The sequence below is a fragment of the Ornithorhynchus anatinus genome, chromosome 1 (assembly GCF_004115215.2).
Source record: "Ornithorhynchus anatinus isolate Pmale09 chromosome 1, mOrnAna1.pri.v4, whole genome shotgun sequence".
In the NCBI taxonomy this organism is placed as follows: domain Eukaryota; kingdom Metazoa; phylum Chordata; class Mammalia; order Monotremata; family Ornithorhynchidae; genus Ornithorhynchus; species Ornithorhynchus anatinus.
The window spans coordinates 70,268,424-70,281,410 of NC_041728.1; the positions used below are offsets into that span (position 1 = coordinate 70,268,424).

The 12,987-nt window shown below is 43.1% G+C and overlaps 1 protein-coding gene across 9 annotated transcripts in view; it reads left to right on the top strand.

The window, feature by feature from the left end:
- Nucleotides 1–12,987, top strand: part of LTBP1 (latent transforming growth factor beta binding protein 1) — a 416,540-nt gene that overhangs the window by 255,354 nt on the left and 148,199 nt on the right. For 5 of the 9 annotated variants that reach the window (XM_029058450.2, XM_029058420.2, XM_029058428.2 and 2 more), the window contains 3 exons: nt 6,028–6,195; nt 8,944–9,171; nt 12,492–12,514. In XM_029058450.2, coding sequence (XP_028914283.1) covers nt 6,028–6,195; nt 8,944–9,171; nt 12,492–12,514 — 419 coding nt within the window. The remainder of the gene's footprint in view (nt 1–6,027; nt 6,196–8,943; nt 9,172–12,491; nt 12,515–12,987) is intronic. The other 4 variants (XM_029058455.2, XM_029058499.2, XM_029058489.2 and 1 more) reach the window with 2 other exon arrangements.

Genomic DNA, 12,987 nt, shown 5'->3' on the forward strand with positions numbered 1-12,987 from the left:
TCCATTTTACAGATAAGGAAACAGAGGCCCAGGGAATTTAAGAGACTGCTGCATGAGCCTTGGTCCTCTGATTTCAGGTCCAAGAACCCTTTTTTATGGCATTTGTTAAGCATTTACTATGTGCCAGGAATTGTACTAAGCACTGGGGTTGATCCAAGCTAATCAGGTTAGACAAAGTCCATGTGCCCCACAGGGATCACCCTCTTAATCCCCATTTTACAGATGAGGTAACCGAGGCCCAGAGAAGTGCCTTGCCCAAGGTCACACAGCAGAAAAGTGGTGGGGCCAGAATTAGAATCCAAGTCCTTCTGACTCACAGGCCCATGCTCTATCCACTAGGCCATGCAGCTTCTCAACCCATGCAGAATTGATTCTAGAGCTTTTTTTTTGTCGCTGCCAGTGTTCTTTGCCTTTCTGAAGTTTTAGCTATCAGCTTAATTGACATTTGCAGAAAAAATTCAAGCTGTCTGGCCCAGGAAAAATCCTTTCCAAAACCCATAGTTATATTGTTGGCAGTTATGCCAACTAAAGGGAAAACGCTGTTTTGAGACTTGCTTTCTTTTCCATTCCATTAGAAAATTGTTTAGCTTGCCTAATAACCCCCTTATTAACTCTACCCCTTCTGATCTGGCCTGGGATTTTAATTCACTATCTCTCATTGTGCAGCTGAGGCTTAATTCCCTTAGATCCTCAAATACCAATCAGGGTTTCTCAGAGTTCTGAAAAATTTGTTTTATGTTTTCTTGCCAAGAACAAAAGGAATAAAGATTAATTTTCCCCTTTGCTGTGGAATTTCCAGTAGATTCCCACACCTCAGAAAACCATTGCATTCCATTTAACTTTTCTGAACCTTTCACCTCACAGCTATCAACGTTTCTGAAAATAACAGGGCTAAAGAAACCTCGAGAAAATTGAGGTGAATTTGGCACCTTTCTTCATTACCCTAAACTTCAACTTTCACCTCGCCCTTTCCCACCTCCTGTCATGAAGAATCACTTGATAGCCCTGTTGATTCCACAGGCCAGAGGAACTGTATACCTCATTGGGACACTTAATCTTGCGCTCTATAATGTGAAGGGCAAACATGCTGTACGCACAAATTGTTTTCAGCTTCTCCATTTGTGGTTAAAGAAATTCAGGTGCAGTGTCTAGGATTCGAAGGCAGCTGTTTTACATTTATAATAACTCTGCTGTGAATATGTACTCACCAAAAATATTCAAAGAAATTAAATGCCCTAAAAAGTTGCTGGAGATTTTAAAAGGGGCTCCTGCTATATATGTCACTGGGTAAAAACTTTGGCAGAACATTTTATTATTTACGTGTCAGATAGAGGAAAAAAATCAATATTGAGGAGTTAAAATGAAGAGCAACAAGGTAATAAAAATAATTGTGAAAAGCAGCGTGGCTCAGTGGCAAGAGCACAGGCTGCGGAGTCAGACATCATGGGTTCAAATCCCGGCTCTGCCGCTCGTCAGCTGTGTGGCTTTGGGCAAGTCGCTTCACTTATCTGTGCCTCAGTTCCCTCATCTGCCAAATGGGGATGAAGACTGTGAGCCCCACGTGGGACAATCTGATGACCTTGTATCAACCCCAGTGCTTAGAACAGTGCTTTGCACATAGTAAGCCCTTAACAAATACCATCATAATAATTAATTCAATGTTTTCTATGTGCCAAGCATTGTAGTCAGTCCGTTAATCATAGTCATTGAACACTTACTGTGTGCAGAGCATTGTACTCAGTGCTTGGAAGAGTACACATTCACAAACACATTCCTTTCCCACAACTGGCTGCTTGGGTAGATTCAAGATCAGGTCCCACATGGGGCTCACATTCTATGGAGGAGGGAGAACAGGTATTGAATACCCATTTTGCAGGTGAGGGAACTAAGGCACAGAGAAGTTAAGTGACTTGCCCAAGAGCTCACAGCAGGAAGGTGGCAGAGCTGGGATTAGGATCCAGGTCCTCTGTCACCCAGGTCCTCTGACTCCCAGGCCCAGACTGCCTCCCAAGATAGGGATGTGTGCATGGCTGTGGAAGCACAGAGATCTGGATTCAATTCTCAGCTCCAACCAGCTGTGTGACTTTAATAATTGTGATATTTGTTCAGCATTAACTTTGTGCAGAACACTTGAATAAGCACAAGATAATTAGGTCCCACATGGGGCTCACATATTAAGAAGAGGGAGAGCAGGCACTGAATCCCCATTTTGCAGTTGAGGGAACTGAAGCACAGAGAACTGACACAGTATTGCCTAGGAAATACAGTCCGGGCCTGGGAGTCAGGAAGACCTGTGTTCCAACCCTGGCTCTACCACTTGTCCTTTATGTGACCTTGGGCAAGTCACCTCACTTCTTTGTACCTCAGTTACCTCCTCTGTAAAATGGGAATTAAGATGGTGAGCCCCGTGTGGGACAGGGACTGTGTCCAACCTGATTAGCCTGTATTACCCTAGTGCTGAATTCAGTGCTTAACAAATACCTTAAATACCTTAAAAAAAAAAAAGCAAGACATCAGAGAATTTAAGTGACTTGCCAAAGGTCACACAACAGATAGGTGGTGGAGCCAAAATTAAAACCCAGGACATCTGAGTCCCAGGCCCATGCTCTTTTCACTAGACTACGCTGCTTCTTTCGACAAATCACTTACCCTCTCTTATGCTCAGTTTCCATATTTGTAAAATGGAAATAATAATACTTATCTCTTCATAACCCACAGAAATGTGGTGTGGATAAAACAAAATAATGATGTTCAACAGAGCTACTTGTAGAGCTCCACAGCCATAAGCTACCTTTGGCACTCATTTGAATCAAGTGTGGCAAACCCTCAGGTTGCTTCTCCAGAATATGGCATCACTGCTCAATTTCTGCAGGTGGTTCTGAATACAATGCATGGCTTTTGAGACCCCACAGGTCACCACTGTCACACAAGTAATATGACCTGTTTCCTTTTGCCTCTCTCAGGCTCAAAGGAGGTCTGAAACATGCACCATCCCACTACAGCATCCAATGGACCAGCCTCTACCTCCAGATCCCACTTCCAGGATTCTCCCTTTCCTTCTCCTTCAGGCTGCCGACATTTCCCCCCTCCTCTCAACTTCTCCTCCCCACTTCTTTGTTGACGAAAGAGGAGTTGGGTAGAAAGGGGCTGTTGAGTGGAGTTTTTATGTTTTTGATAATTCATTCATTAGATCACATTTATTGAGCACTTACTGTGTGCAGAGCACTGTACTAAGCACTTGGAAAGTACAATTCAGCAACAGAGACAATCCCTACCCCACAATAGGCTCACAGTCTAGAATGGGGAGACAGACAACAAAACAAGTAGACAGGTCATCAAAATAGATAATAGAATCGTAGATAAATGCACATCATTAATAAAATAAATAGAGCAATAAATATGGACAGATATATACACGTGCTGTGGGGAGGAAGGGGGGTAGAGCAGAGGCAGGAAGTAGGGACAATAGGGAGGGGGAGGAGGAGCAGAGGGAAAAGGAGGGAAGGCCTCCTGGAGGAGGTGAGCTCACCATAGGGCTTTGAAGAGGGGAAGAGAGTTTGGCAGATATGAGGAGGGAGGGCATTCCAGGTCAGAGGTAGGATATGGGCCATGGGTTGATAGTGGGACAGGTGAGAATGAGGCACAGTGAGGAGGTTAGTGGCGGAGGAGCATATTGGGCTGGAGAGAAGGAGAAGAGAAAGGAGGTGAGGTAGGAGGGGACCAGGTGATGGAGAGCTTTGAAGCCAAGAGTGAGGAGTTTTTGTTTCATGCAGAAGTTGAAAGGCAACCACTGGAGGTTTTTGAGGAGGGGGATGATGTGCCCAGAGCGTTTCTATAGAAAGATAATCTGGGCAGCAGAGTGAAGTATAGACTGAAGCGGGGAGAGACAGGAGATTGAGAGGTCAGAAAGGAGGCTGATGCAGTAGTCCAGTCGGGGTATTATGAGAGATTGTACAAGCAAGGTAGCAGTTTGGGTGGATAGGAAAAGGCGGATCTTGGTGACTGGATAATCCAATCCGAGGTGGAAATGTTTAGATGGGGATGGTTAGAATTTTGAGAGGAATGTGCTCAGATGCAGGAAGTGTACAGCAAAGTAGAGCAGAGAGCAGAGATCACAGCTGAGCACAAGTTCCTTTGTAAATAGCGTAATCCATCAAGTACGATATTTGTTTCCTAAAATCTGCAGCAACTGGCTTACTTCTCAGTGAGGACATCACGCATATAGTTCTCCTTTTGCATATTATGTAATAGAGACAGGTTCCAAAGACTTTGAGGAGTCACCAGTGAAAGTAAGGGGTGGAACTTGACAGTCATTTGTGCAATAATACGGTAGTGGCAAAATTGTTTTGCAGGATCCATTGGTTCAGTGGGAAAGTAATGGGTTGGGGAGTGGATGATTCCAAGATAATAATAGTAATATTTGCTAAGCACCTACTAAGTATCCATCAATCAATTGTATTTATTGTGTGCTTACTGTATGTCGACAACTGTACTAAACACTAGGGAGAGTATGAGCCCTGTACTAAGTGCTGGGGTGGATTCAAGAGAATCGGATTCCACATGGGGCTCACAGTCTAAGTAGAAGGGAGAACAGTTCTTGAATCTTCATTTTGCAGTTGAGGAACTGAGAAGTGAAGTCACTTACCCAAGGTCACACAGCAGACAGGTGGGGCGGAGTTGGGATTGGGCGGAGTTGGGATTAGAACCCAGGCCCTCTGCCTATCAGGCCCATGCTCTTTCCCCTAGGCCATGACTTCTCTGTTGCTTCTCAAAGATATTTCCATGAATGACATTTTTTGATACAGATTCTATATAAGTGAAGAAGGTTGGCCTAATTGGGAAGAGCACAGAGTCATGAGACATGAGTTCTAATCCTGGCTCTACTTGTCTGCTGTGTGACCTGGGGCAAGTCCTAACTTCTCTGTGTCTCTTTCCTCATTTGGATGACTGAAAGATTTCTGTTCTCTCTACCCCTTCCAGCACTTAGAACAGTTCTTTGCACGTAGTAAGCACTTAACAAATACCATTATTATTATTAATAAACTATGAGTCCTATGTGGAACAGAGACTACATCTGGTCTGACTGTATTGTAGTTATCCCAGTGCATGACACCTAGTAAATGCTTAACGAATTTTACAATTACCAGTAGCATTATTATTATCATTATTATTGCTATTGTTATGATCACTGCTAGCAGAATGCCTTACATCTTTGCTACTCGCCATTTCTTTACTGTACTTTCATTCATTTATTCCATTCATTCAATCGTATTTATTGAGTGCTTACTGTGTGCAGAGCACTGTACTAAATGCTTGGACAGCACAATTCAGCAAAGAATAGAGACAATCCCTGCCCACAGCAGGCTCACAGTCTAGAAGGAGGGAGACAGACATCAAAACAAATAAACAGGCATCAGTAGCATCAGTATAAATAAATAGAATTATAGATATATACTCATCATTAATAAAAATAAATAGAATTATAATTATAAATATTTACAAATATACACAAGTGCCCTGGGGCCAGGGGGTGGTAGAGCAAAGGGAGTGGGTTGGGGTAGTGGGGAGGGGAAGCAGAGGAAATAGGGGCCTAGTCTGGCTTAGTTAGGTCTCACAGTCTCAGTCTCTACTGTACACACAAGGTAACTGAGGCACAGCAAAGTTAAGTAACTTGCCTAAAAAATGTCACACAAAAGATAAGTGGTGGAACTAGGATTGAAAGTCTAATGTCCTCTAAATCCTAGTCCCGTGCTTTTTCCACTAGACCCTGCTGCTCCCCTGTTACTGTTTTGCTTCTCAGATTTGGGCCTGATCCACTTGAATTTATGTACCTGGGGCAGGGACAGAAACCGCCCAACCTGATTAACTTGTATCTTCCCCAGTGCTTAGAACAGTGTTTGCACATAGTAAGCACTTAACAAATACCTTCACTATTATTATTACCTCAGGGCTTAGTACAACGATTATCATAAGTGTTGAAAATATATCACAATGATTATCCTGTCATTATTTCTCCTTTTGCTGCAGCTGATAGTCCTCTGCTCTCAGAGGAGAAGGGACCCTGTTATCGGCTGATCACTTCCGGGAGGCAATGCATGCACCCGCTCTCTGTTCAACTCAGCAAGCAACTGTGCTGCTGCAGCGTGGGAAAGGCCTGGGGGCCCCTCTGTGAGAAGTGCCCCCTGCCAGGAACAGGTAAGAGAGGGCCTCAGTTTGCCCAGGCTTCAACCATGAGAGTGGGTCCATGCCATGGCTCAGCTCTGGATGATCCAGGGAACTTAAGCCATATTTGTAGTTTGAAGAACTTTTCCATTTGCTCTGAGTTTGAGCAATCAAATTTCCTAATGTTAGAGGAATCCACAGAAAAGCAAGGTTAAATGGGAAAGAACTCATGAAGAAGATGATTTTGCCTTTCCCAGATTGGCGGTCGCCTCCTTCGTTAGCAGGTTGAGAAATAGCACTTCAATTCCCCACGTGCCAGTGGGCACCAGCTCCGGCTTCTAGTCCCCACCACCCCGAAGCAGGACTTCTGGAAAGGGTTGTTTTTGCCCTGAACTTTAGTATTCTGAGGAAGGAGGGGGAATGGGTCCAATCACATGAATGCCTCCTCTGCCAAGTGAACCAATAATATTTGGCTGGCCCATTGACTCTGTAAGACAGGCAGGTATCACTTGGTAAATTTCCATTCATTCAACTGAAAATACGTAGGGTGCTGTGAGCCTGAGAGGGTTCATCAAACTCCCCAACAGCCCAGCTTAAACCTGGGCAGTCACTCACCTACTTAACTTTACCTGGCTCATTATATGCTTCCGTGGAAAGACATGGTTTGGATCGATGTGGCTGTTAAAATTTTAAATTAGGTCTTTACCCCAGAAATTGTCCCCCTTTCGTGTGTATGAGAAATTGTTTTTATCAGCTGAGAATGTTTTCATGCCCATATTTCAAAATGTAAAAATATGAAAAGATACCTCACACCACTGAGTTTTCATCACAGTCTGGGTAAAGGATAAAAGCCAGACTCATTTTTCTAAGGAATCATTTTTTACCAAACTAAACTTGGAGTTCTGAATCTAGAGTTCAAGGTAACAAATTTGATTTTATTAATGTTTTTCAAAACTGGATGGATTTCAGGAAAAAAAAAGTAGAAGTCTCATACCCACTTCATTTAAAGACAAATAGGGCTATTGGGGATGGGACTTAGCTCTGCGCAACTGAAATCACAACTGGCCACAAAGAGCCCGGATATTACTGGCAGCTTGGGAGAGCAAAGAAGCCTGAAGCAAAGATGCCTGATTGCTCAACTGTTTTCCCTTGATTTAATACCACTTGGGATAGAGTTGTCACAATACTGGTTCCAGTAAAATTGAAAATCATAGCTGATGGAGTAGAAAACATTTTAAAGAGCCATTTGGAACTTAGTGAAGCTTCAGTGCTTGAAGTCTAAAGCGATTTTGTGACTGACCTCATTTTGTATCTGACACTAGTCATCTTCCACTTCAGGTTAAAGTTGATTTCAAAGACCAAGTTCTAGAGTTTGGGAGACTACAATCCACTGTTTCCAGGACTTCCAGGAAGGTGCTGGGTAGCATTGATCTGCCTCACGTGGATATAAAATAACACAAGCAGGATATCTGTATCCTGTTGACTTCTGCCTGGATGCACTGCCCGCTTTAGGAAGGACATTGACTCCTTCAAATCCATGCCTAGACTTCTTGGTCAGTCAGGTTTAAAGGAAGGGAACCTCTCAAAACCATTAGTTTTGACCTCTAAACCTAGTTCTTTAGGGCCAGTGAGAAGCGGGGGTCAGGGGAGAGGAGGTGCCGGGTGGAGAAGGAGCAGGTTCCTTTATGAACAGAGATTGATGATACCTCCCAAAGTGCTTCTATTATCTCAAAAGTAAGTGATCAGCAGGTTCAGGATCAGCATGCCCCTTAGGTATTAAAGACAAAAGGAATTAATCAGGTGTGTGATCTTTCTGTCAGTTGCATGAGGTCCCAAGAGCAGTAATGCATGATGTTCTAGCATCTTGGCCTAAAATGAGACAGGAAATTCACAGTACGGTAGAGATAATCGTTTGTGAGGTTCCTGCAGAAATTAATTAATTTCCTTGAAAGATAATCTTACAGAGGCCACCAGTTTCATGTGTTTTAGACAAAATATGCGGTGTTTGGTCATGTTTGTGTACTGGTTCATTTTCAGGGAAATAGAACAGTTGTCGTTATTGAAATGATCATCCACCATTTAGAAAGACCTCAAGGCCCTTCATGGACATAAATTCATTTCCCATAATAACTTCATTTCAAGTTTTATTTTCCAGGAGATATGTCAGCTTTCTATCCTTCATGGACATAAATTCATTTCCCATAATAACTTCATTTTGAATTTTATTTTCCAGAAGCTATATCAGATTTCTATGTACCCATTTAAAAATAAGTAAACCACAGCTCTGTATTTTTAGAGCCCTATATTTATAAGGGTTCTTGAGTAGTGGAGATTTTCCCGAAGGATTTGTGTAGGCCTGGGAATTTCAGTAGGAAGGACAGTTCAGTAGCAGCAGTATAAAATGGTATCTTTTGACCCTGAATTTGAAACAGGGAAATGAAAATCTGGCAAGCTCCAGGAGTTTAATGGATTGGCCGGGAGCAAGGGGGTACCATTTTTAGACTAACAAAATAATGGCCACTTGAACTGGGTTTCACAGCAGTGTCTGTGCCTGAGCATGTTAGCTGCCAATCAACCAGGGGGAAGTCCAAGCTCAGTGGGTGAATGAAGGTGAAGTAAGATTCAAGTATATTAGTTTGCAATTGATTTTGTTTTGATATGTTATGTGCGTGTCTATATAAGAATGATGATTTGTGGAGCTATTCATCATGATATTGTCCTTTGTGTCAAGAATTGCACTTTTAGACTTTTAAAAGGAATATTTTCCCATCCCCAATCTAGCTGCTTTTAAGGAAATCTGTCCCGGTGGAATGGGTTATACAGTTTCTGGCGTTCATAGACACAGGCCAATCCATCACCGTGTAGGTAAAGGACCTGTTATTATCAAGCCCAAGAACACTCAGCCCGTTGCTAAAAGTACTCACCCTCCACCCCTCCCAGCCAAGGAAGACCACGTGGAGGCCCTGACCTTCTCCCGGCCAAAGGATCCCGAGGTCCCTGTGCAAGAAGGTGAGAGAGGAGAAGCATCGTGGGATCTGGTGGCCCTGTCTCTGTTTCGGGGCTTTTATTTCATGACCTGCATTGTGCATGGGAGAATTTTCATGGTCCCTTGATGATTTGATAAGCTCTGAGAACTAGCTGTGTCATAAGAAGCCTGGTCCAATTTTCCCAGCTGGGCTTCTTTTATTTACTTTCTAAGTGGTACTTGTTAAGCGCTTACTAGGTGCCAATCACTGAACTTAGCGCTGGGGCAGATACAAGGTCAGTGGGTTGGACCCAGTCCCCTTCCTAGGCAGGGCTCACAGTCTAAATGGGAGGGAGGAGGATTTAATCCCCATTATACTGGTATGGCAACTGAGGCACAGAGAAGTCAAGTGATGGGCCTAAAGTCCCATAGCTGACAGGTGGTGGAGCTGGGATTAGAATCCAATTCCTTCGACCCCCAAGCCTTTGGTCTTTCCACTAGGCCATGTGGCTTCCCACCTGGTTTCTGGGAGTTTTTCTTAAACGCCTCAAGTGTTACTGGCGAACAAAAGATAGCTCCGTAATATTTTAAGGTTCACCACCTGAATGGCGAAGTCAGCCAGTGACCACTGCAGACATCTGCAGGGTCTGCAGGTGGGAATGAATGCATGATGAGCACTGACTGAAGGGCATTTGAAGACTTGTTGGTGAGTTCTGATGCTGTCACAATGCTGTTGGCAGGCAGGGTTGGCAACTGTAAAAGTGCTGGAACAAACAGTACTGCAAAATAAAGGAAGTATCTTCTTAGTACTCATCAGAGAGTGTTGACTCTGACAGTAACTTTTCCCATCTAGCACCTAAATTCATTATGGGCGGGAAAAGTGTCAGTTATCTGGTACTCTCCCAAGCTCTTAGTCAACTGCCATGTACACAGTAAGCGCTCAATAAATACGATTGACTGACATTGACCTTCCCTCTACCCGCAGACTTATCTTGTGGTCTCTCCGGAATTCAGTTTCCCATGTAAAATACTTTACAGTGCAAAGGATGGAACACACCCCTGGGGTTGCTTGGCAACTCCTCCCCCCCACCAGCAGGAGTGGAGTAGGGAGGAAGGAAGGAAGAACGTGAGAAGACTGGCAACTTCCATTCTTAGCATCTACTAACCTCCCCCACCACCCTGCTCTAGTCTTGAAATCACTGACTCTCGAAACAGTGCTAAAATATGGGCCTGTGACCATGTCTGTGAGAACAATGCTTGGCACATAATAAGTGCTTAACAAATACCATCATTATTATTATTATGTCAACGACTGGGGTGCCATGTGGAAAGGAGAGGGCATTCATTACTCTTTACAGCCAACTCCCCTCTGTCCTTCACACATGCAGGGCCCTTACCTAGATCTTCTGTGAAATTATGTGGCATTTCCACTGGTAAAGAAGAACTAGGCTTAATAATTTAGATTCAGCTAGAGAATAAATTGCTCCCTAGAGGTCATTTGGCCCCATAAGAAGCCCACTGAAATTTTCCAGCCACTCTGAAGTATAGGATAGGGACAATTTACCAATAAAGCACCCAAGTAATCTTAAAGAGTCAATGCATCTCTCAAGGTGTGGCTCTTACTTTGGGGGAGCAGCTATCTCACCAGCACAATTTGGGGGCCGATGTTGATCTGTTCCCCACAGCTGACTGTTGATTGGTCAGCATGTCTTGCAAACTCCAGGGGAATTATAGACTATGAAGTTATTGTGCCCGCTTTCCCAGCACTTACTACATTGTTCTACACTCAGTAGCTCTTGATAAATACTATTACTACTGCATTTGTCATTGTTTGCACAATAATTGGCCAATATTATCTTCATATTGAGGCGCCATTTCAGTCTCATGCAGTTGGCCTTCTTAAAAGGATCCCACTGTCTCTCTAACAAGTGGAAAGTTTCTAGAATGCACCTCCCTGTTGAAATCTCCCAAGCGCTTCGTAAGTGCTCTGCACACAGTAAGCACTCAATACATACAATTGAATAAATGAAATGGGAAAATAAATCTCCCCAAAACATACCCATTTTGCATCTCAGTAGATGGTGTTTCAAGATAAATATTTTCAATTAGTCTTAAAACCGTTGTTTTCCTAACAGCAAGGAGATTAATGTACTCTAGTCATGGAATAGAAATTAGATTTTTCTTTTCCCGTTACTCTGGAGTTGGTTAATTTGTTCCTTTTTGTGTAAGGGAAAAACTAGACAGCTAAGAAAAAATTCATTGAAATAAAATTATAGGGCACTGCAAATAGTTTGGCCCTGAGAAAACAGAATTTCAACACCAGACATCATCACTTCCTTCCCTTGACCCCTTCCCCAGGAAAACAATTATCATACATTGAGAAGTAGCCTTGTCAGAAGACCTGGGTTCTAATTCCAGCTCTGCAACTTGCCTGATGCTGAGTAACTTTGGGCAAGTCACTTTACATCTCTGTGCCACAGTTTCCTCATCCTTAAATGGCAATGCAATACTGTTCTCTTTCCTACTTAACCTGTGAGCCTTATGTGGGACAGAGAAAAGCAGCATGGCTTAGTGGAAAAAGCCCGGGCTTGGGAGTCAGAGATCATGGGTTCTAATCCTAGATCCTCCACTGGTCAGCTGTGTGATTTTGGGCAAGTCACTTAATTTCTCTGTGCCTCAGTTACCTCAGTTACCCCATCTGTAAAGTGGAGATTAAGACTGAACCCCAAGTGGGACAACCTGATTACCTTGTGTCTAACCTAGAGCTTAGAACAAAGCTTGGCACATAGTAAGTGCTTAAAAAATACCAACATTATTATTACTATCATACAACCTAATTAACTTGGATCTAGCCCAGCATTTAGTTCAGTGCTGGACATTTAGCACTTAACAGATACTACAGTTATGATCATTATCATGATTACTGGGCTCAAGTTGGCTTGTTGATCAAAGTTGATCAAAGTTACTAATTTGCAATTTCTGTGTTAACAAAAGGTCTCCATCCTTGACACTAAAACCTTCTAAAAACTCCTCTTCAAGTCATCCTTGACTGATTGGAAAATATAAAATAAAAGCAAATGCAGGAAACCCTCTTGTTTTTGAAAATTGGGGGGGCAAGAGGCCCAGTGATACCTTATTCTACATTTCCATGTCCATGCTCAGGATGTCTCCATAGCCTAATGATAGGAGAATAGATTGCCAAGAGGTACAGGACCACTGTGTGACCCCAGTAGAATAATTTGGCTCTATTATCCAACTTTATCCCAAGGATGTATTGGTGCTTTTGTGGGTTCAAATGATATTGTGCTTTGTGACACACTTACTTTGTTATCCCACTAAACTCTTCCTTTCTTTTTTGTTTCAGTGGCAACTTCACCTCCAGAAAAGGTAATGCATTTATTAATGATTTCCTTTCATTTCATTCCTTTCATTTGGCTCCTATTTTCTCTCTAAGCAATTCAATTAGGAGAGCATGAAGAAATCTTCATACAGAAAGATGCGTGTGTCATTTTACAGGGTGGTGAGGGGGACACACACTGAAGCTAAATCGGAGAAAGGAGAGGATATAGATTATTAAATTCTTCAGTGCAGTGGGAAAATGGATCAGAGACCAAGTAACCCCAGAAGAGTTGGGTGCCCAGAGTTTCGAGCCCTAGTTAGAGAAGCAGCTTGGCTCAGTGGAAAGAGCACAGGCTTGGGAGTCAGAGGTCATGAGTTTGAATCCCAGATCTGCCACTTGTCAGCTGTGTGACTGTGGGCAAGTCATTTAACTTCTCTGTGCCTCAGTTACCTCATCTGCAAAATGGGGATTAACTGTGAGCCTCACGGGGGACAACCTGATTACCCTGTATCTACCCCAG